Source organism: Bacillus rossius, chromosome 8, assembly GCF_032445375.1.
Source record: "Bacillus rossius redtenbacheri isolate Brsri chromosome 8, Brsri_v3, whole genome shotgun sequence".
Taxonomy (NCBI): Eukaryota; Metazoa; Arthropoda; class Insecta; order Phasmatodea; family Bacillidae; genus Bacillus; species Bacillus rossius.
The window spans coordinates 59,082,051-59,106,504 of record NC_086336.1 but is presented as its reverse complement, the minus strand read 5'-3'; the positions used below and the strand labels follow the sequence as shown (position 1 = coordinate 59,106,504).

Here is a 24,454-nt window from a genome sequence, read left to right as displayed (position 1 = left end):
GAGTCCCGTCAGTAAAGTCCCTAAATTTGATTTCAACAACCCTGCAAAATTTCAACCCGCGACAATATATAGAGAGATAAAGATAGATGACTATGTGTGTACCTCTTTCAAATATATTACTACAAAAAAATTTGAAAGAGTAATGTCAACGCATTACGGGCATTAGCTCCTGAATAAATAAATCAGACGTGAACATTATCCAAACATTATTTTATCTTCTTAGAGCGCAGTGAGGTGTGGAGGCGAGTAACGCGGAAGAGCGGGACCAAGGAGGATGTACTGGCTTGGAGCGTACCAAGGACGAAGGACCTCCTAGCGCGCCGGCCCGCTGCTGGAGAATGTCGGACAGGAAATGCCTTCTCCCCCCCCCCCCCTCTTCTTGTTCCCAGGCCATGCTCGGTGAAGCCGGTCTCATAGAGGGGTTCCTTGCCTGCCCCCCTCCCCCCCTCACACACACCGCTGATGGTCCCCCAACCCCCCCCCCCCCCTCACCCTCACGATCCACGTGCCCGAACCGACGGTCTGCAGTTTGGACTGAACTGAAAGCCTTCCCCCGCACACACGATCAGTCAGTCTTGTTGTGGTCGCTGGAGTTATCGTTCCATCGTACAATACGGAAGGAACTTCGGATGTTGAATCTGCAGTTGCACTTTTAGTTGGAAAAAAAGAAAGAAAAAAATGCAAAGTAACCAAAGATGTCTGCCACGACACTCAGCCGATGGGTCTGATGGACTGATTGTTTGGTCTGACAGTTTGGACTGAACTGAAGTATCCCCCGCACACACGATCAGTCAGTCTTGTGGTCGCTGGAGTTATCGTTCCATCGTACAATACGGAAGGAACTTCGGATTTTGAATCTGCAGTTGCACTTTTATTTGGAAAAAGAAAGAAAAATTATAGCAAAGCAACCAAAGAATTTATATATATATGTGTGTATGTGTGTATATGTGTGTATATATAATGTATATTTGTACACTGCAATAAGCAGAAAAATTTAAACTTACAGAGCTTTTCACAGTCACAATTTTGCAAACGTAAGTGAGCCCCCTCAGTGAGGGACTTCTTAGTTCCACGGGCGTGGCATACCAGAAATACTGCATCTTCTCATTTATGTAGAACATGGTTATTTTTTTATTACAACACAGTATTAAGTGGTTATTTTTGGCACTGTTCAAGTCTCTTCAATAGAGCAATTAGTCGTTTAGAAGTAGTTAAATTGTCATTATAATGATAACATCTGAGTTTTTTTATTTTATTTAAAGTATGTAGTAACGGGCCCACCCAACAGAGAGCGTCGCGTGTCGAGCCGAAAACATGGTTTCAGTTTCCATTGTTAAGAGGGTCGCACTTGTGTGTCACAACGCCGAAATGCCAAATTGACCACAACGCCGACAGCTAGAAAAATGTTGTGTACCACAACGCCGAATTACCACAACGCCGAAATACACTAACGCCGAAAAAGGTCATTGCAGGACTGCCACAAAGGTTAGGTTAGGTTAGGTTAGGTTTGATTGTGGTATTTCGGCTTTAAGGTACATTTAAGAAACGCACACAAATTCATTCAGTTGTTATTTCCGCGTTGTGGTACACAGCAGTTTTCTAGCTGTCGGCGTTGTGGTCAATTTTGACATTCGGCGTTATGGTATTTCGGCGTCGTGGTAACGACCCGTCCGTGTTGTCCGTGCGCAGGCGGTGTCCAAGAAGCACGGCGCCGGCGGCGTGAACGCCTCCGACCAGGGCGAGTACCGCTGCGTGGCGCGCGACGACCAGGGAACCATCATGTCGCGAGCCTGCAGGCTCAGGATAGCAGGTGAGTCACTCCCCACATTCACCCAATCACTCCTTCACTCTTCCCAATATTATCTTTGAAAGATTTGTGCAATGGGAGTGCATGACTTGATGTAAGCTTTTGGACATACGCCATTGCAAAGCACGCGTATTGTCTGTAGAAGAAAAACTAAAAAAAAAAAAAAACCCGAAAAAAAAAAAAACACAAGTTAAACAAAAAAAAATTGCAATTTTTTTGCTTAATTTGTGTTTTTTTTGTCTTTCGGGTATTTTTTTAGTTTTTTTCTTCTACAGACAATACGCGTGCTTTGCAATGGCGTCTGTCCAATAAATATCATAAAAAAATTACAAAAAAATGAAAATAAAAAAAAAATACAGAAACAGCTTCTGACAGCTTGTGAACCTTCTCCTTTGTTCATCAAGGATAGATTTCTAGCACGCCAGAATTGTTGTAATTTTTTTTATTTTAGGAATTTTTTTTGTGTTTTTTTTTCCTGATCTTGATTTAGGATACCTGCGTTAGTTTTCTCCCTGTGCTTCTGATTATTCCTTATCAATATTTTGTTGGTTTTATCTGTGTGCTCCTGATTATTCCTGCTGAGAAGACTGCTTATGTTCTCCGAGTGCTTCTGGTTATTTCTGAGGAATCAATCTCTGCATAAAAATTTTTTTACTTACATTTAAATAGTGAATTTCTGTTATTAAATAAGCAACTTACAATCAGGTGGAATTCAAACGAAAGAAAAATAATTTAGCAGTCCAATAATATACCTTGAAATAGCTGGGAAACACTGGCATGCAGGACGGACTTCCTTCTCCTTGATGCCTAGCGAAGCCCTCGAAGCCCTCTTTCTCTTGCGATCGTGAGTGAGCATCCCGCATCCCACATAAAAAAAATTAATTAATATATACCTCAACACAACACGTGGCGATATCTTTTGGCAAGAATCGGGACTACTTGCAACAAGTTCTTTTGCATGAGATAAATTAACTCTCGCAGCTGTATGGAGTCAAAGAGAGAGCCATGTAGCTTCCTAGCCTTGTTGTCTATTAGACTTGTAGCGTAGTATCCTTGTAGCCTCGTAGTCTCGTAGCCAAGTCGTCTTGTAGCCAAATTACATTGGAGCTGTTAGGCCTAAGACAGCTGGCGCCAAAGTTGGAGCCGAATACAGTTGGAAACAACGACTTTTGGAGCCAATGACTTTTGGAGCCAATGTATTTTGGAACCAAAGACTTTTGGAGCTAAATACTGTTGAAGCCAAATACCTTTGGAGCCAATGACTGTTTGAGCCAATGACTTTTGGAATCAAAGACTTTTGGAGGCATTGTATGCTAGCGTAAATTGGCTATCGCATCCAGCTGAGTTGAATGTTCGTGATAATGTACGTCCTTTTCGTTAAATTTTTGTAGTGAAGCCTGTATTATCGTATCCATGCGACGAACTCATATCCCTGTGACGAGATGGTATCCTTGTGATGAGATCGTATCCTACCAATTTAAAATTTCGTACAAGTGTGTCCTTTTCGTTAAATGTGTTTCCTTTTTTAAATGTTGTTTTGACTTGTATATTAATGTAAATGGTCCGTGTTTTGACTAGCATATTACTCCAGCGGCCATCAGTATATATAAGCGAGGACTGAACGACGCGACACTCAGTTGTTTACTGGCTACGGCGGTGTAATTACCTGTTCTTCTGAACTCGATGGCATCTTTACCATCTTTAACGTCGAACTCGATGGAAGTTGTACCGTCGTTTACGGAAACGTTGACGGCAGTGTCATTTTTGGGGAAATTTTTTGAAGGTCACGGCAAAGGTCAAAGGTCAAGGTTATCAAAGATGGCCGCCGAGGCGTTACAATCCAAGGTGGCGGTCGACTCCTTGGCTCCTTGCAACCATTCGGAAGGCCAACAGAAATTTCTGACGTCTTTTAAGAAGCATTTTTTTCAAGGATCTTTCAGACTAAAGGGTCAATAATATGCATCTCCCCCCCCCCCCCCTTCTAGGGCGATATTCAGAGGTGTATCTGTGTCAGTGAGGCGGGATGATAAATGCGACTCGCTGGTGCTTCAAGCGCAGTATCGCCTCTGAACTGGCGCGCAGTCTTCTCGTCGTGTGCATAGCAACTATGAGATTTGAGTGGTAACCACTACATTATATCAAAAATCTGTTCCCGGGTGGTTCATGTCTAAAAAAAGAAAAAAAAAAGAAAAAAATACTCTTGAAAAACACGCGTAGAACACGGTTTTTCTTAAATGCTTTCCGCAAACGGACCCCCACTCGGATGTCTTGGGAGTGTGGAAGAAAATCGTTCTTCCGCAGCTGTGTTGTGTGTCCGGGTCGGCGGGGGGCGCCTTCAAGCACTCACTCCTCGGTCCGCCGTCGTGCTTCGTTAGGCTGGTTAACGCGACGGTGTTGTGCCACTCTGTGTCGCGCACTAAGTGGCTCGCTCGCGCGCTCCGCCCTCTGCCGCCGCAGTCGCCCGTTCCCACGTCCCGCCCGCGGCTGACGGGCGCCGTTCAGCGCCGCCCCCGGCGCGTGGCCTTCGACCCCCCGCGGCTCTTAAGGGGCCCGCCTCGTCAGGGGTGTATGTGTGTTAGTGAGGCGGGATGATAAGCGTGACGCTCGCTGGTGCTTCCAGCGCGGTGTCTCCTCTGGACTGACGCGCATTCGTCTCGTCGTCACAGGATAACTGTGAACTTTGAGCGGTGACCGTCAGTGGCGGATCCAGGATTTTGGTTTGGGAGGGGCTTGACCCAGCTGAGCTAGGCTTTATCAAGGCAAACACTAAAACAATAGTGGACCCAGATGCTTTTGGAAGGGGCTTGAGCCCCTAAGCCCCCCTCCTCCCCCCCCCCTTCTGGATCCGCTACTGGTGACAGTAACATCATATTGCGTAGGAATGAAGACAAAGGTGTAATGCAAGTCCCTCAAGTGATTTGAAGAATCTGCACCGGTTTTTTTATGCCTAAATATTACTCAGAAAACACGCGTTTTTAGCAATTTTTTTTTTAACTCTTCTCTAGAAATAACAGTTTAAAAACTTAATCCAAAAAGAAAACTACTTTTTCGGTCCTCAGCGAACTCTTAAATGTTTGATCGTAAGCAGACCCCACCCCGGATATCTTGAGTAGTTTTGGAATCGCGTTGTTTTGTCCTGAAGCTCTGCGTACCTTGTGTGTGCCCGGGTAGGCGGGGGCCTTAATGAAGCGACCCGAAGCAGTCATCGCTGACTGGCCGACAGGGACGTCATCATCGCCAGTAGCGGACCCAGTGACCGAGCACCCGAACTCGGCATCGACAGTGGCGTAGCCAGGATTTGTGTATGGGGGGTGTTAAGAAACATGCCTCCCCCCTCCCCGGGAAAATTTGGATTTTAAGGTGTAAAATAGTGCTATTTTAGTTGTTTTAGGTACTTAAATTTAAATATTGTAATGGTAAAATTTTTATTAATTTTAATATGAAATTTGTTTGAGTGATGAATAAGAAATTAATTAAAGATTTGGTGCTAGGGGGGGGGGGTAACCCCTAACCCCCCCCCCCTTCCCTGGCTACGCCCCTGGGCATCGAACCCCGAGGCCCGCGAGGAGTCACAGGGCCGCTGAATGCGGCCCCTAACCTCCTGGTTTTTGTGCCTGTAAATAATCAGTTTTGACGGTCACAAACATGAAATGGTATTCCGTTTTCGAACCCTCCTAGTACTCCACATTAGTCACCTAGCCATTTTTAAATACTTTTAATCACAAAAGAGGCACAACTGTGCTTGCATAAAAGTAAGACTTATCCATGTACTTTACGGTCCATTATTACATATATTCTAATAACTTACAATATTGTAATTAAATTATGCGTACACACTTGCAAAAGTTTCAAGTTCTTTAAAAATACAAATTTCACCTCACAACACAGACGTAACTAGAAGAATGGCTGTGCCGCCTCACACGATCAGCGCTGGTGTGACCGTCGTGAATCGCAACACCACCGAGAGAGTGTACCACCTACTTCATGAGATATCGTGGTATTCCATATTTGTATCCTTTCCTCTATAGATTATCATAACGCAATCCTGTAAAGTTCACTTTTAACGCACTTTTTTTAATTGAAAAAAAAAAGTTTTAAATGCGTTTCATATTTACAATTGCATTTTGGCGGAAAAAAAAAATAAATAAAGAATTTTCTTTGAAACGACTAAAACAAAAAGCAACCTTTTATTAAAATTACAGGTTCCACCGAGATTTGAACTCGGATCGCTGGATTCAGAGTCCAGAGTGCTAACCATTTTTTTTTTTTTTTTTTTTTTTTTTTTTTAAATATAGATGGATGGCACACTGGCAAGTTTTGACAGTCACCAGTGTGCCAACAATCTCCCCCCCTTAATGTTGTAGTTTTTAAGTCACCCCGAGTCATTGTGGAATGGTAGTGTTGGTTGAAGGTTGTTATTAAGACAATACAAATTACACCCATGTCTTACCCGGGATTCGAACCCGGAGCCCCCGCACCGTAGCCCGGTGGGCCGTCGACTGCGCTACGGAGGCCGACTCCATTACACCATGGAACCTCATGACGATTGTTTCTTTTTCTGTCTGTTAAGTTGACAGTGTATGCGTGTTCTGACGAATATGAATTTGTCAGAACGGCTCAGATTGGTTCGTCAGAACAACGGGGGTTTCAGTGCAGGCGTGTTCTGGTATCAGTTCGCGTCTGTCCGCCGGCGAAGATGGAGCCAGCAGACGATGCGTAGATATGTCCTTGGAAGTCCGATACTCTGGCTCCATCCGACAACTAGCTCGGGACCATGATGGCTCGGGACAGCAGCCCGTGGTTCACATTTCACAGCAAAAAAAAAAAAAACTCATGTCTTGTTGCTTGATTGTCAATTTCCTCACAGATTTGAAATTTTAACTGCCATGTAAGATTAAATAATATTTTTCTGAAATAAATTCTAACCCATTTCTTGAAGCAGCAAGTAGCATTGCAGTTAAACATTAAAAAAAAAAGTTTAAGTCCTGTTTGCCTGTTGGTTATCCTCGTTTCTACAACCCAAAAAAAACGTTAAAATTGTAACTTTGGCAGCTTATTATGCAAAACGTATACGATTAATATATATATATATATATATTTCATTTCGCGAAAGTTAAAAAATTTTATGTCTACAAGTTGATCTGTAATAACTGCAAATTTAAAATCATGACCTGAAATGGTAGGCACCCTCTTAGCATCTTGGAATCAACTTCAAATAGTTAATTCTTTTTAAAAAAATCTCTGGTGGGTTAGTTTAAAAATACTCTCAAATAGTAAAATAAAAATCAAATAAATGTAGCAAAATGGTGTATTTATTAAAAACCCAGGGTGTCTACATGTCACGAAAGTCACGAAAAAAAGTAAAGGAAGCTGGACTGGTCACGCAAGGGATCGGCCATTAATCACGTGAGGCTTGAAAAGGTGGGGAGGGAGGGGGGAGGGAAAAATCACGAAATATCACAAGGGGGGGGGGGGGTGTAGAGAGATATCACGTGTATTTATTTTTTCGCCCGATTTCTACTAAACCGAAAAGCGATGCGTGACCTTGACTCGCCGTAGCCAGGCAACAATATCCCCGCCCGCCGCAACATGAACCACCCGGCTCGGCTTGCCAGTCACCAGTAAAACTGTGAATTTGGCGCCGAATACATGCGTAAATCACATATAAGCCTTTCCTTTATTATTTTTATGCCAGTGAGAATAAACCTGCAACCTTAATGTGTGTCTGGACATTTTTATCATTGTGCTTAATTTTCTAGAATTAAATTAGATTATACCTATATTTAAAGATAATATTCTGAAATTTTTAAAAATATTTTTTACCAAAAAAATACACGTGATTTATTGGGGGAGGGGGGTAGTCTAAAACCTCACCACAAATCACTAAGGGGAGAGAGGGGGTTAAAAATTTGCTAAAGAAACATCACGTGATTAATGGACGACCCCCAAGTCACGAAAATGTCCCAAAGTAAGAAGCAATGATGCCGGAAGTCACGAGACTAAAATTTCCAGCATCACGAGGGTCATTTAAATACAAACAGGAATAATTTTATACAGATTCATCGGTGATGAAAATTGAAATGATGAATTGATGAAATGATTGAAAATTCAAATGAAATGCCTTATTTTTCTACACAGTTTGCTTCAACAATTCTGATAGGAAGCTTTATGATCCCTTCATGAAATTGTTTATAGCGCGCGTACTGTTCGACCGCAGCTAATGCCTCCTCCAGTGGACCAAACATACGGTACTCACATTGGGAACAAGCGCGGTTCCAGAAGGGGGGCGGTGGGGGTGATAGCCCCTCCCGAGACCAATTTTAGTGATTAGTGCATATTTATGTTTACTTAAATATTTAATTTAATATGTTAAACTTTTATCTCATCAAAAGTTGCATGGAGCTACTAAGGTTCTGTATTTGAAAACTGTAATTTGTAAATAATATTCCAAGGCCAATATCTGATCACTTTCATTTTTTGCAACTACGACCTTTCATTGTGCGATAGCCCCTCCCGAAAAGTTATCCTGAAGCCGCCATTGATTGGGACAAGTGTGGATTGTATGGTGGGGGTTCATTAGGTCGCCAGACGCCGTTTATGGCTTTGATGTTCCACTTTATCAAGACCATTTGGAATCTTCTGGGCCCGATCGAATACTTTTGGGTTTTTCGCTCAGAGAAACATCACCGAACTGCGCTGGGAGTCTCTTCGTGATTTCCACTCGATCCCACACCTTCGCTGGCGAGGAGGAGACGAATAGCAGTGCGTCGCGCAACAGACGCTCGTGCTATCACAGCGACACCAACATGACGTGAGTGTGACGGCCGTGTGCACGCCTGTTCCCATCTGTTTCCCCGGCCACCGATTTGAGTCGGATGGACAAAATTCCTGTTCATATTTGAAAGACTCCTGTCCCCATCTCTTTCTCTTTGCCACCGATTTGAGTCGAATGAACAAAATCCCTGTTAATATTTGAAAGACTCCTGTCCCCATCTCTTTCTCTTTGCCACCGATTTGAGTCGGATGAACAAAATTCCTGTTAATATTTGAAAGACTCCTGTCTCCATCTCTTCCCCCGGCCACCGATTTGAGTCGAATGAACAAAATTCCTGTTAATATTTGTAAGACTCCTGTCCCCATCTCTTTCTCCCGTTCACCGATTCTAGTCGGATGAACAAAATTCCTGTTAATATTTGAAAGACTCCTGTCTCCATCTCTTCCCCCGGCCACCGATTTGAGTCGAATGAACAAAATTCCTGTTAATATTTGAAAGACTCCTGTCTCCATCTCTTTCTCTTTGCCACCGATTTGAGTCGAATGAACAAAATCCCTGTTAATATTTGAAAGACTCCTGTCCCCATCTCTTTCTCTTTGCCACCGATTTGAGTCGGATGAACAAAATTCCTGTTAATATTTGAAAGACTCCTGTCTCCATCTCTTCCCCCGGCCACCGATTTGAGTCGGATGAACAAAATTCCTGTTAATATTTAAAAGACTCCTGTCCCCATCTCTTTCTCTTTGCCACCGATTTGAGTCGGATGAACAAAATTCCTGTTAAAATTTGTAAGACTCCTGTCTCCATCTCTTCCCCCGGTCACCGATTTGAGTCGGATGAACAAAATTCCTGTTAATATTTGAAAGACTCCTGTCCCCATCTCTTTCTCTTTGCCACCGATTTGAGTCGGATGAACAAAATTCCTGTTAAAATTTGTAAGACTCCTGTCTCCATCTCTTCCCCCGGCCACCGATTTGAGTCGGATGAACAAAATTCCTGTTAATATTTAAAAGACTCCTGTCCCCATCTCTTTCTCTTTGCCACCGATTTGAGTCGGATGAACAAAATTCCTGTTAAAATTTGTAAGACTCCTGTCTCCATCTCTTCCCCCGGTCACCGATTTGAGTCGGATGAACAAAATTCCTGTTAATATTTGAAAGACTCCTGTCCCCATCTCTTTCTCTTTGCCACCGATTTGAGTCGGATGAACAAAATTCCTGTTAAAATTTGTAAGACTCCTGTCTCCATCTCTTCCCCCGGCCACCGATTTGAGTCGGATGAACAAAATTCCTGTTAATATTTAAAAGACTCCTGTCCCCATCTCTTTCTCTTTGCCACCGATTTGAGTCGGATGAACAAAATTCCTGTTAAAATTTGTAAGACTCCTGTCTCCATCTCTTCCCCCGGTCACCGATTTGAGTCGGATGAACAAAATTCCTGTTAATATTTGAAAGACTCCTGTCCCCATCTCTTTCTCTTTGCCACCGATTTGAGTCGGATGAACAAAATTCCTGTTAAAATTTGTAAGACTCCTGTCTCCATCTCTTCCCCCGGTCACCGATTTGAGTCGGATGAACAAAATTCCTGTTAATATTTGAAAGACTCCTGTCCCCATCTCTTTCTCCCGACCACCGATTTGAGTCGGATGAACAAAATTCCTGTTAAAATTTGTAAGACTCCTGTCTCCATCTCTTCCCCCGGTCACCGATTTGAGTCGGATGAACAAAATTCCTGTTAATATTTGAAAGACTCCTGTCCCCATCTCTTTCTCCCGACCACCGATTTGAGTCGGATGAACAAAATTCCTGTTAAAATTTGTAAGACTCCTGTCTCCATCTCTTCCCCCGGTCACCGATTTTAGTCGGATGAACAAAATTCCTGTTAATATTTGAAAGACTCCTGTCCCCATCTCTTTCTCCCGACCACCGATTTGAGTCGGATGAACAAAATTCCTGTTAAAATTTGTAAGACTCCTGTCTCCATCTCTTCCCCCGGTCACCGATTTGAGTCGGATGAACAAAATTCCTGTTAATATTTGAAAGACTCCTGTCCCCATCTCTTTCTCCCGACCACCGATTTGAGTCGGATGAACAAAATTCCTGTTAAAATTTGTAAGACTCCTGTCTCCATCTCTTCCCCCGGTCACCGATTTGAGTCGGATGAACAAAATTCCTGTTAATATTTGAAAGACTCCTGTCCCCATCTCTTTCTCTTTGCCACCGATTTGAGTCGGATGAACAAAATTCCTGTTAAAATTTGTAAGACTCCTGTCTCCATCTCTTCCCCCGGTCACCGATTTGAGTCGGATGAACAAAATTCCTGTTAATATTTGAAAGACTCCTGTCCCCATCTCTTTCTCTTTGCCACCGATTTGAGTCGGATGAACAAAATTCCTGTTAAAATTTGTAAGACTCCTGTCTCCATCTCTTCCCCCGGCCACCGATTTGAGTCGGATGAACAAAATTCCTGTTAATATTTAAAAGACTCCTGTCCCCATCTCTTTCTCTTTGCCACCGATTTGAGTCGGATGAACAAAATTCCTGTTAAAATTTGTAAGACTCCTGTCTCCATCTCTTCCCCCGGTCACCGATTTGAGTCGGATGAACAAAATTCCTGTTAATATTTGAAAGACTCCTGTCCCCATCTCTTTCTCTTTGCCACCGATTTGAGTCGGATGAACAAAATTCCTGTTAAAATTTGTAAGACTCCTGTCTCCATCTCTTCCCCCGGTCACCGATTTGAGTCGGATGAACAAAATTCCTGTTAATATTTGAAAGACTCCTGTCCCCATCTCTTTCTCCCGACCACCGATTTGAGTCGGATGAACAAAATTCCTGTTAAAATTTGTAAGACTCCTGTCTCCATCTCTTCCCCCGGTCACCGATTTGAGTCGGATGAACAAAATTCCTGTTAATATTTGAAAGACTCCTGTCCCCATCTCTTTCTCCCGACCACCGATTTGAGTCGGATGAACAAAATTCCTTTTAAAATTTGTAAGACTCCTGTCTCCATCTCTTCCCCCGGTCACCGATTTGAGTCGGATGAACAAAATTCCTGTTAATATTTGAAAGACTCCTGTCCCCATCTCTTTCTCCCGACCACCGATTTGAGTCGGATGAACAAAATTCCTGTTAAAATTTGTAAGACTCCTGTCTCCATCTCTTCCCCCGGTCACCGATTTGAGTCGGATGAACAAAATTCCTGTTAATATTTGAAAGACTCCTGTCCCCATCTCTTTCTCTTTGCCACCGATTTGAGTCGGATGAACAAAATTCCTGTTAAAATTTGTAAGACTCCTGTCTCCATCTCTTCCCCCGGTCACCGATTTGAGTCGGATGGACGAAATTCCTGTTCATATTTGAATGACCCCCGTAGAGTCCGACATCGGACATCGTAGACGGGGCAGTTTCCCGCGCGACAGCGTGGCGCCGCTCACAGTAGGACAAGGACACGGACACGGACCGCCCGCAAGTCCGGACACTTTTTTGTGGACGGGGCCTTCACGCGTGTTTCCTGTGTCCGACTCAACGCGGAGGGAAAGAGCAGACGCGAGATATAGCCCGTCTGAAGAGCTTGTAGCCAGACGATAACGGGATTCGGAGTTTTCGTTTTTTTTTTTTTTGTGGTGTGATGTGGTGTGTGTGTGTGTAAACAACATAAAATGTGGCGCTGCAGCGGATTATCTCTCTCTCTCTCTCTCTCTCTCTCAACACACACACACACACACACCCTACCGTCACCGATTTCGAAGACCTGCAGCTCCCACGCTTGCGGCGATAACGCCTTCAGGACTGGACACAGCAGTCACGTTCGCTACACACTCTTATCTCTCTCTCTCTCTCTCCCGACATTCCTCTTAATTCTCGAAAAGCATGCGACAATGTTCCAAAAAAAACACCCCCTCCCCCCCCCTCCCCAGTCGTAAAATTCCTGAGAACCAGCCCACAGTTAGTTGGGTCTCTCCGCAAACACACAGGAAAACCACAACAGCACAGATAGCTTCGCGGTTTTTTTGATTGCACGACAAATCTGCCTTCGTCGTCACACCAGTCTGATGGACGGCAAAATATGCGTGCAGTATTGGCACTGCATTCGTTTAAAATTAACGACGCCAACATTATAATAGTAAAAAAAATATTTTTTTTTTCTCTAAGCAAAACTTTATTTTATCGTCAAACAAATTAAATGTGAAGATAAATGCTTCAAGTTTCCCAATAGAAGTGAAAAATGATTGTTGTCAAATAATAACAATATAGTATCTTTAAATAGTCTGAAACGAAGTCACTATTCGCGTATGTGTGTTAGTTTGTTTACTTCTTCCAAGCTACTCAATTGATTTTGATACAGTTGTCGCCATAATTTAGAGAATTTATTTCAGAAGGTTTTTTTGCACAACACATTCATTTTAATTTAAAGATAGTAGATATATCTCGATGTTTTGTAATCGAGTCGTATAAAATACGTTTTTAGAGAGCTTACGTGGCTACCTCTTACTTATACATAACTGATACATCAATTTAAAAAGTAACAAGAGTCGTAGATCTTAACCCTTTCGCGTGTGTTTTCTAAACAAATTCTGTATGTGTTGTCCAATGAGAATTATGTTTACGAAGAAATTTATTATTTCTTCTTTATTATTCGTTCGCATTCATGGGAAGCCAGGCGGGCCTCCAGTTAACTTTACATGCGCGCATATTTATATATTGCAGTGTCGCTCCACGCCACTAGGTTATTTGTGGCACGCTCGCCTGGTGTTGATAGCACAGATCTGCCCGATACTGGTTCTTATTGTTTCTGCTTTCCGTTAAGACTTTTAATTCCGGCTCTTCCCTCGACCAAGTTCGATACACGCTTTTGCTCCTTTCAGTCGATAATGACTCACGATCGAATCATTTAGACGTCGAGATTATGCCGAGGTTGTGAGGTCAAAGTTCTGCTCCGTAGGAGGGTGTCATCAGCCAGATGTCTGAACCCGGCGCAATTTTTTTTTTTTTTTTTAAGAGTGGACGGAAACCAAACTTCCTCAGAGTTCCTTAGGTTTTTTTTTTTTTTTTTAGAATTATAATGACGAACGATTACTCGAACTGTCAGTACAAAATCTAACTGCTCTCAAGCGACTTTAAATTCATCCACAGAATCTATCAAATCTTACTCGTGTCTCTATCGAGACACCCACCCACTCACGCGGGCAAAAACGTCTAAGTTCTTAGACTGGGCCAAGGATTGCTACCGTAAAATTATGGAGTCGAATATTAAACCGGAATAAAAAAATGGGTGCGTGTACTTAGGTACGCGCGTGAGAAGTTTTACTTTGGCGTCATTAAAAAATAGTTTTTAATTGCATGCAAATAATTCTCCATGGTAGCGTTATTATCCATGGTAGCGTTAAACGTTTAACGCAACCTTGTGAAGTCGCATTAGAAGTATAACTTCAATTATATTTCTTTGGCATCATTAAAAAATAGTTTTTAATTGCATGCAAATAATTCTCCAAGGTAGCGTTAAACGTTTAACGCAACCTTGTTGGAAGTCGCATTAGAAGTATAACTTCAATAATCTACTACCAAGTGAAAGCTACGTGAAATTCTAAATGAAATACACGTTAGGTATTTCATTGTACCCCAGTGGCTTTAGCCAAAACTGAGCGAGACTATTAGAACCTAGTAGTATTACATTGCAAAACTTAATGGTAACTGTAAACCTTTATCACTCAAATTAGCATTCGTGTAGCAAAACTAGCGGTAGCTGTTTAGAAGACCAGTGCTAGGAGTTTGTTTAATAACTTGAAAGGCACTCGCGAGGGAATGCCTCGTTGAAACGGCGTCATGGAATGAGTATTGTCGAACGAAGATGTTAACATGCAAGCGTGGTATTAGGGTTGACGTTTATTGATATGATGAAGGTTAGTTGTGTCCTTCACTGGGCGTCGCGACCACAGAAATAGCCGCAGTGACGAAAGCCGTGGCTTGCCTGTGCTTGCCGATCCGGGATGATACCGCGATGGCATCCTGTTGCCTTCCGCAGGCTGGAGGCGGAAGTGACAGGTACAAACACCCAGTACTAAGGGGGCCCGTCTCGTCAGGCGTGTATGTGTGTCGGTGAGGCGGGATGATAAACGCGATGCTCGCTGGTGCTTCTAGCGCGGTATAGCCTCTGGACTGACGCGCAGTCTTCTCGTCACATGACAACTGTGAAATTTGAGCGGTGACCGTAACATTATATGGCGGAGAAATGAAGATAAAAGTTGTAATGCAAGTCCCTTAAATGCTTTTGTTGTACGCCTAAAAATGTACTCTGAAAACAAGCGTTGTAGCCATTTTAACTATTCTGAAAATACAGTTTAAAAACTTAATCCGAAATCAAAAGTACTTTTCGGCCCTCAGGGAACTCTTAAATGCTTTTCGTAAGCAGACCCCCCACTCGGCTATCTCGAGTAGTTTTGAAATCACGTTGTTTTTCCTGAAGCTCTGCGCACCATGTGGGCGCGGGCATACATACAGAATGTGTATGCGGAGCTTCCGAAAGAAACTCACAATTTGAAAATTGCTCAAGATGAGTGAGTGGCGTCGTGTTTACGAAAATAATTTAGTAATGAATGCACTTAGGGGTGTTGGGTAGTTCTGTTTCCGTATTTCGTTTTTAAAATGTTTTTTCAGGAGAGTGAAAAGGGATAAAAATGTGTGTTTTCAGATTTATTTTTAGACATTAAACGCCCGGTGCAGATTCTTGAAAGCATCCAAAGGGCCTTGCATTGCATCTTTATCTTCGTTTCTCCGCCATGTAGTATTATGATTACCACGCAAATATCATGGTAATTCTATGCACAAAGAGAAGACTGAGTGCCAGTTGCGCTTAGAGGTGATAATCGCGCTAGATGCACCAGCGAGCATCGCACTTATCAGCCTGCCTCCCTAGCAACGCGCGGGTTAAGCGGGCGGCCGTAAGGCCATGTTCATAATCTACGCAAGACGCAAAAAAGGCAACGAAAGCATCGGCGAACTTTCAACTTCTTGCGTTTCGGCTTGCGTTCCGGCCTTCCGCATTAAGTGTTACGAAAACATTAAGACGCTGAAGTTTGGTGCGTAGAAGACCACGATGCTTTTTTATTATATATGTAAAGTTTTGACTTGTTAAGGGTATGTGTCCCTGTGCCAGGAAATTATTTAATTTTTACGTCTAACATGGCTAAACTGGCCAAACTTCAACAAAATGAAGGGGGAAAAAAATGTTTTATTACCTGCGAAATTATAATTTTTAACATTTTTGTGCTATGGACAAGGAAACACAAATGGAATAAATACCAAACTGATTTTTTTTTGTTTAAAGGTAATGCTGTTGGCTAATGCGGGGATATGGTTTAAAAAAAAATCACAATTTTTTTATTTATCCTCGAAAAATCACAACAGTTCTGATTATTTAAGAAGGCCAGGTTTTACCACATAAAATAACGGCTAGTGAAATAGACCTTAAACCTGAAAACTTCCAGTTTTATATTCCATTTCATTATCCTTATCCATACGCCACAAAAACGTTTAAATAGCAACGTTGCCAGATAATTGTGCAAAAAGTAAGAGTTTTTTTTTTTTAATTTGTGAAAGTTCAGCCACTAAAAACGTCGGCAAGTTTAACCGCGTGAGACGTCAATATAAAATTATGGTCTGGAACGGGCCAAACACACCCTTCAACCTTAGTACAGCAAAATAAAATTGACAATTTTCATATGATTTCATGAAAAACATGTATATTTACAACAAGCCCAAGGGGGGGGGGGGGGGGGGGTAAATATGTTTTTTTTTCTAGCGATTTGCAACATCAAGTTATAGGGTTGGTGATGTACTGAGACTTTAGTGCTTCATAGAAACGACTGTGATTGACTTGTGTTGATTGCATGTTGCGTCGTTTTACTTGCGTAGTTTATAAAACCCGGCCTAAAGGCGGGATGCGTATGCGATTTCCATCCCGAGGTCACCCTTATCGTCAATTCACGTAGACACGATGGGAAACACTAAACCAAGAAAGTGCCGAATTACGGACAACCTAGGTGAGACGTCTCACGCGTCAGTAGCCAATGAACAGGTGTCATTTCCGCGAGTATTTAAAGGACTGTGGAGTCTATCCTATAGGTCATTGAATCCGCGAATTTTGCAGGTCTCTATCGATTAGGAAATAAACGATGCACCGATACTTGAAACAAAAAAAAAATGTATTGGAACACCTCGTCTGGTCGCAGAACCTTACTTTGAAAATGAAACTTGCTAAAAAAATTTAATGATTGCTTAAGAGATAATGAACTGACCTCAAATAAATATTGTCGCAGAATAATTTTAAAACAATCAAAACATTTCATTGTCATATAGACATTAGCTTAACAAAAAACAGTCTTTTTTTCATTTTGGAGGATCGATTTAATTATCGATTATTCATTTCGTAATATTGTGTCCATGTAAAAGAATGGGTGCATGTACTTACGCACGCGTATTAAAAGTTATATTCTCTTGGCGTGGTAAAAAAACTAATTTTGCATGCAAAATAAATTAATTAAAGGTCTGGAGTGATATAAAGACGGGTGGTAAAGTATACATTGAATCAATTAAAAAAAATGTAAATACATACTCAGTATTCAGCATTAATATAAAACAAGTCTATAAAATAAATGATTTAATTTAGTAAAATAATAGAGATGAATTAAATTAATAATGAAAATCAATAAATATGCTTATTCTGTTTTATTAATTTTAATAATATAAAAATAATTTAATAAGGTATAAATTATAATGCAAATAAATTATACATACGGGAACATAGCGTCACTTATATATAAATACACTAAAAAGGTTTATAGACACATTTTCCATCACTAATATTCACTATGTATATATATATATATATATTAATTGGACCAGTATTCAATATCAACCACTAAAGTATACGATTTAAAAGCACTTAAATAATTTTTATTTGTATGTAGCCTTTTAATTCAACCTGAGAAAAATTTTGTTGCTTGGTGCGCGCATGGAAATAATAAACTTATCTTTAGGGGCAGGCATTTTTCGCGAATAAATATGAACGCCTACTAGACCGCAACAAGGTATACGCGCACCAGCGGCTTCCTTCCTCGTGATTGGCGGCCCGTCTGCGGGAGAATTCGTTGCCTTATCTGAACGAGCCACTCAGGACGCATTTGGTTCCGCAATGAATTACTGTGATTGGCGTTTTAACAATCGTGATGTACCTGAAAAAAAAAACTCGCCCAATCACGAAACACGGACGATGCTACAGTGTTTTAACTTTCAGCTTGTCTCTGAATCTTTTCGCGAAATATGCACGGTCCTACTTATCTTTTTTTTTTTTTTTTTTCGTAACGCGCGTAAGGAAGCATAACTTCAAGCTGGCTAGAGAGAAAGAGAGAGAGAGAGAAACCGCGCGGGGAAAGAGCCTGCGCAGGAGTTGAGCGGGGCCCCTCGATGGGTGGCGGACGACTAGTGGCGTAGTTAAAGAAACAAGAGTTCTCTCCGGGCGCGCGGAAGGTTAATGGCTCGTCGGGCTGTGAATCGAGCCCGCGTATGGCCCACGTTGAGTCAATGCTTGAGGGGGGGGGGGGGGGGGGGGGTTTGAGGAAGAGAGAGGGGGGAGGTCGTGCGTGGGGCTACAGCGGGGTGATCCAAACTCGCCATCATCTCGGACCGCGAAACGGAACGGGGTCCCGGGCGGAGAACTATTTCGCCGATGAAAGTAGTCCGGAACCCCCTTCACCCCCTCTCCTTCGTCTGACATCACGCGAGTGAGGAGGTGGGAGCAAGATCCCACTTCCCCTCCCCTCCCCACCACCTCCTTCACTTTCCCCTCTAGTTTTTCCGCTTGACCTTGAAGTCCGCGTGTTTTGCCGGCCGAAGGAATGGGATGCGTCGGGGGAATGGAAGGGGGGAGGAAGAGAGACGGTTGATATAAAAAAAAAGAAAAAAGAAAGAAAGGTGTAGGGGAGGCCCCGAGAGGCTAGGTAAGGTCGTGAGGTGTACACGGGGACTGGACTCTGGCAGGTCGGTGCGTGGACCAGTAAACTTCCTTTGAGGCGCCGCGCCCCCATGGCCGCTAAAAAACATGAAAACAACGTGTTTAAAAAAAAATCCGTCTGAACGGGGCACACAATGGGCGGTGTGCGGAGCTTCGAAGGGAAAAAAACCTCGCGAATTTAAAAAAAAAAACTGCCCGAGACATCCGATATCTGTTTACGAAAAAGTATTTTCCGAGAGCGGATGATAGGTAGAGACCGGAAAAATTTGCGAATTAATTTCGTGATAGGCTAAAATACAAATAGTTATACCTCAGTTCTGCCTCTGCCATTAGCTCACAACTCACCTGGATGACTCGGCCAATGAGAAACGCCCGACCAAAGCTTTATAGAATCACAGACTGCTACGTTGGGACGTCTCACAAGACAGCAGCCAATGAGTGGGTGACATTTGACCGAGTGTACGTAGAACTAACTATAAAGTTCATCCAACAGGTCATTGAACCCGCGAATTTTTCCTGTCCCTAATGATAAGTTCTGTTTCCGTATTTCACAGAAGATGATTAAAATGCATGTTTTAAGAAGTGTTTTTTTGACGTGACAACGTCTAATAAATCGAAGAACGCCGGCTGCACGTACGAAAAAGTGTCCCACTACGGATGTGTCCTATTTGCTCATTGTACGCATGCGAGTCATCTCTCTTCATGCTCATTGTACGCATGCGTGGCATCTCTCTTCCACTCGATTGGAACGACCATCGATTTGACTTTTCAATCATATTTTCGTCGTTTGAATTATTAATATTATGTAATTTAACGATCGTCCACCGATTTTCAACACAATCGGTACGGTTATTTAAAAGTAATGTTGAATATTCAAATACGTTTTGAACCAACAATGGTGTTTTACAGTTACACATAATAAATTACAACCGGCATCTTTTGCACAATGTTTTAAAAAATATTGTAACACATTATAAATAAGTTTGGTGTATTTTGGATGAGTATTTGTTATAAAATCGAGTTATAAAAACGAAATAATATTATTCCCCTACCATGAACAAAATTTTTATAACCTTTATATAACATCTGAAACTATAAATTATCAAATATGGCCTCGTGGCTGAGCGGTCAGTGGCGCTATATTCTAATCGTAAGGTCGGTTCGAATCCCGGAAGGTGTGAAATTTTTTTTGTACTTGTAAAAATAAATACGCGCACGTAACATTTCAAAAGTGATAAATATATTTGAATAATAAATGCAAATAAAAGTAAATTTATTAATTAAATTGTACATTTCATTTCACTCCTTTGTATCCATACAAAATAGTGATAATGCAATAAATATGATTCAATTTTATTCATAAAAGTATGCAGAGGTAGATTTTATCATACAAAAGATAGAAAAATTAAAAAAAATTCTTCCTCAAAGAATATAATATGTTTAATGCCTAAATGGTTTGGTTGCAAAAACCTATTACAGCTGTCTCAGGCCCAATATGATATTTCCTTTTCTTCTGGATCAATCATTTCATCAATGTTTTGTTATGACGTTGTCACGTTAAACTATCGTCCGTAAACAGACTTTACAGACACTTTTTTTTTTTTAAATTGAAAGCTTTCAAGGGACTTGCTATTTACACTTTCATCTTCATTTCTTCGCCGCATAATATCGTGGTTACCGCTCACACCTCCATAGTTGTCACACACGCGACGAGAAGACTGCTGCGCCTAGTGGATATGCCTTGCTCTTAAGGGCGATACCGCGCTAGAAGCATCAGCGAGCGTCGCACTTACCATCCCGCCTCGCCAACTGAAGCACACCCAGGACTTAACGGATTGGGCGTCACGCCTGGTGGAGCAGAGGACCTGGATTTGAATTTCTGTCCGGCCATCCTGATGACTGTTTTCCAGGGCTTCTGGGAATCACTTCAGGCAAACGCCATAATGTTTCCTTGCTATAGTCTGTTTCACGCTTAGATGGCAGTGCAGAGAAAATGACAAACTCTGTTTGCCAGATTGATACAACCCGGGGTTGTTAAAATTCTGTACACCATCATTAATCACAATAAACTTTAATACATTTTCTAGCTATACTATTTCTTAATTTTTCTAAGATCGTAATAAAATGTTTTATGACAGTATTATTACAGTTGTCAATCTGACAGGGAAAAAATAATTAAATGCTAAACACCAATTTTATTATTTCACAGGATAAACATTTTGTAACAGTAAGTCACTATTAATAACAAAGGCATTCGATGCAAGTATGTGCAATGCTGAAAAGAGCCATATATCTTTAAAAAAAAATTTATGTAAACAAAATGTTGACAAAAACGGCTGAAAAAAGATAGCGTATTTAAGATACGTCTCTTTAGAAATAAAATTAAAAAAAAAAGAATGGGAATTATTGGATGATGCTCTCGATGAAATACACCATGAAAATGTATTTCCACCATTCACATACCAAATTTCACCTTACAAAAAAAAATTCCTATACATTAAACAAATTTTCATTACACTACAAAGTTGTGTCTGAAACTTTTGGGCTCGGTCACGTGCATATGGCAAGCACGCCGAAACAAGAACAGAGCTAATTGCAGAGATCGCGCATTGGGAAGAGAGAGTGAATGCCCAATTAAATACACACTGCTATCTAAGGTTGGGAGGTGCTATAAATAAGCCATATGTCTGGCTCTTCAATAGAGCCTGTCAATTCATCAAACTAATATGAGGGCTAGACGCACATGAAAATATATTTCTTTAAAAAAAGTTTTACATTTTAATTATGTATAGAATAATCAATAAATGAAATACGTGCCGTGGCATGTCATGAATGAATGAAAAAAAAAAATATTATTTAAAACGTAGTATGTACAAAAATTAATAAAGAAAAAAGTAATCTAAAAAGAATTTCAGTGAAACCGTATTTAAATTACAAAGAAAAAAATACAAATAATATTTTTTTCAATATTTCTGTGAGAATGTTGTAGTTTGTGACTGTCCGCTGATCAGAGCGTAACGAAAAGTGCAACTATCACGAGCGGGGGCGATCGATGATGGAAGGAGAAAGAATATTGAGCGCCCCACTCCTCTTTTTCGGGCAATCGTTAGTGAAGCGACGCTACAGGGTTGCATTTTTCTTTACGCTGGAAACGAAAAGAGTTTTTTTTTTTAAATCAATGTATTTAATTTAGAATCACTATTTCCAATAGTGTTAGTGTGTGTTGTTTAGAATGGTATTGCGTAATTTATTTGAAAAAATAAATAAAAGTCGTTCCATCGAATCAAGATGCACAATATTTTAAAAGGTAATTTCCTGCCAATACAGATTCGTTATCACACACCTAACACAAAAATAAAGTATGTTTATAAAACTCCTAGGACACACTCACACTCTGACACAGCCGCTGGAAAAAAAAAAAAAAAACAGTCTGTACAACTCCCTGCTGTACATTTTTCCTTAGACCTGATGGCATTTAGTATGTTGTTGTTTAGTACTTTATTGTTTAATTTCATCGTTCATGTGAATCATTGAATGTTTATTAGTTTCATCGTTCAAGCTGATTATTGAAGTCTGAAGTTTCACTCCCAACTCGCGTGGCGACTTAATTTTTATTTTAATCGCCATCTTGAACTCGGGATGTGTTCGGGAATGATCGGGGTCAGTGAATCTTCGGCTTCCCCGAAAATCAGAGCGAGCCAAGGTTGCGTAATGCCAACTCCTCCGGGAAGGTTTGAGGGCTGGGTAGAGCTTGTAGAAGGGGAGGGGGGACAAAGCCGACGAGATCCGCTTTGTTAGGTTGGCCGGCCTGGCCGGGGGGCCCCCGCGAGGGGCGAGCGTCACCCCGCTCCCCCCCCCCCCCTTTCATAACCCCGCGGGATGACGTCACGCGAGCTGCGCATTACGCATCGCGACGCTGAAGCGAGCAACACGCATCGCCAGGGACCGGATTACGTGGTTTCGTTCGTTTTCGAAACAGGAGATTTCGGTGTTAATGTTATTATTTTTTAAATAATTGTTTTGATGCACAAATACAGTACATTATTAAACAAATATAACAAGCGATTTCAATATAATAGTTTTTAATAAGGTAACTACTCGGAACAATAAAAAAATAATTTTGTATGTATTTGTGTAACTGAAAAATATACCAGTGCCATAATGTAAAAATGAGTTACTAATAATAGTAGAATTTTTTTTCAATCTATTTACTACATATCTTTTAGTACCAACTTCCTGGTATGCTAATCACATTAATTAATTATTATATTACAAGACTATGATATTGTGATTACAGTTAAATTTTGGTCAATATTGCTGAGTAATTTTTTTTTAAAGTTACGTCTCATTGCATTGAGGGAAATAACAGTGCAAACATTGTATTGTGGTGTGTGTGTGTGTGTGTGTATATATAGGTGTGTGTGAGTGTGTATATATATATACACACACGTGCATGCACGCATACATTTGACGAATGTTTTTTTATAAGAATTTGTATGTAGTTGAATATAATATAGTTTCGGTATCTTGTAAGATTTATGGATAAGACAGGGAAAAAATAATTGGTTGAACACAAAACTGTGGAAAATAATCTAGATTAATTGTTTGGAAAGCCTGCAACACAGCACATGTGAAATTAACTCGTAAATAATAAAATGTAAGAAAACAAAGGGGGAATAGCAATCTGAGAGCCCAATATCTGCAGGTAAACAGATTAAGAGCAGTAGTCTGCTGAATGAATTTGACAAGAATAGAGAAAGAGAGAGAAAGAGAGATTAACCCCTAAATTCTAGAATCTAAATCTAATCTTCGGCTGCAGGCTTATCAGACAAAAAATGTGGGAAACATCTATACGACTTAGGTATGGTCTGGAGACTTAACATGGCTGGTATACGTCTTTGTAGTTGGGGCTTAGCAACATTTTTATCGTAAATAATACAAAAAAGTAAATCTGATAGAACACTGAGCGACTGGATTATGGTTCAATCGAACGATGAAGTTCTACAACCACAGCAAATGGATTCAAGTCTCTGCTGATAATTTACTAGATACCAGTAGTCCACTTAGTGGAGATTCTGTCGCGTTAAAACAAAAAAAAAAAATCACCATGCACAACCGCGCGACACGAAACTATACTTCTAACATCGTTTACTATCCCCCATCACCAGAAAAAAAAAATAGACAGAGAAAGGCGCGTAGTTTGGGTCCCTGCCGTAGATTTTTCGTTGAAACGTCTGACTTGTATTTTCTATAATTCCGAGCATATTCACGAGTCGTGTGAGACATCTTCAATTATTTTGTAATTTTCAATTCAAACCCGATTTTTTAATTTTATATTCCGGCGAATATGATTATTGTCTCACTTTGGGTCCTAGTAGTGCTAAGCAATCTCTTCAAGATGACACCTTAGCTAAACGCGTTTCCACTCTTCACCGATTTTATAACTTTGCACGAAGCTGATTCTTTACGATCACGCCGGTGCGATGACGTCACCAGGCGAAACACGCGCTTTGCGACAGAACACGTACACGCGTGATCCATCCTTTGCGGGCTCAACCGTTGTTTCTTGCGCATTTGTTAGTCTGGAAAGTCATCAGCGATTTCAAATCCGACGGTTTTTTTCGTCACACAAGAAATAAAGTTCGACCGACCGTCTCTGTGACGGGCGAATTGACGTTTCCACGTCGGGTAATCCCGTAGCGGAGAGGGTTCACTGGGTTCACCGGGTGTTTTGAGGGGTCCCAGCGTGATGTGGGAGATCGGGGAAGACGACAGCAGTGCTGTGAGGCCACTTGTGGCGGCCTCAGTCGTCTTGGATATTATTATTATTATTATTTTGCGTAAAGTTTATTCTAAGATTT

General features: G+C 41.2%; 1 protein-coding gene across 2 annotated transcripts in view; it reads left to right on the top strand.

The window, feature by feature from the left end:
• Positions 1-24,454, top strand: part of LOC134535037 (protogenin B-like) — a 220,650-nt gene that overhangs the window by 126,943 nt on the left and 69,253 nt on the right. For both annotated transcript variants that reach the window (XM_063373870.1, XM_063373869.1), the window contains exon 3: positions 1,690-1,810. In XM_063373870.1, coding sequence (XP_063229940.1) covers positions 1,690-1,810 — 121 coding nt within the window. The remainder of the gene's footprint in view (positions 1-1,689; positions 1,811-24,454) is intronic.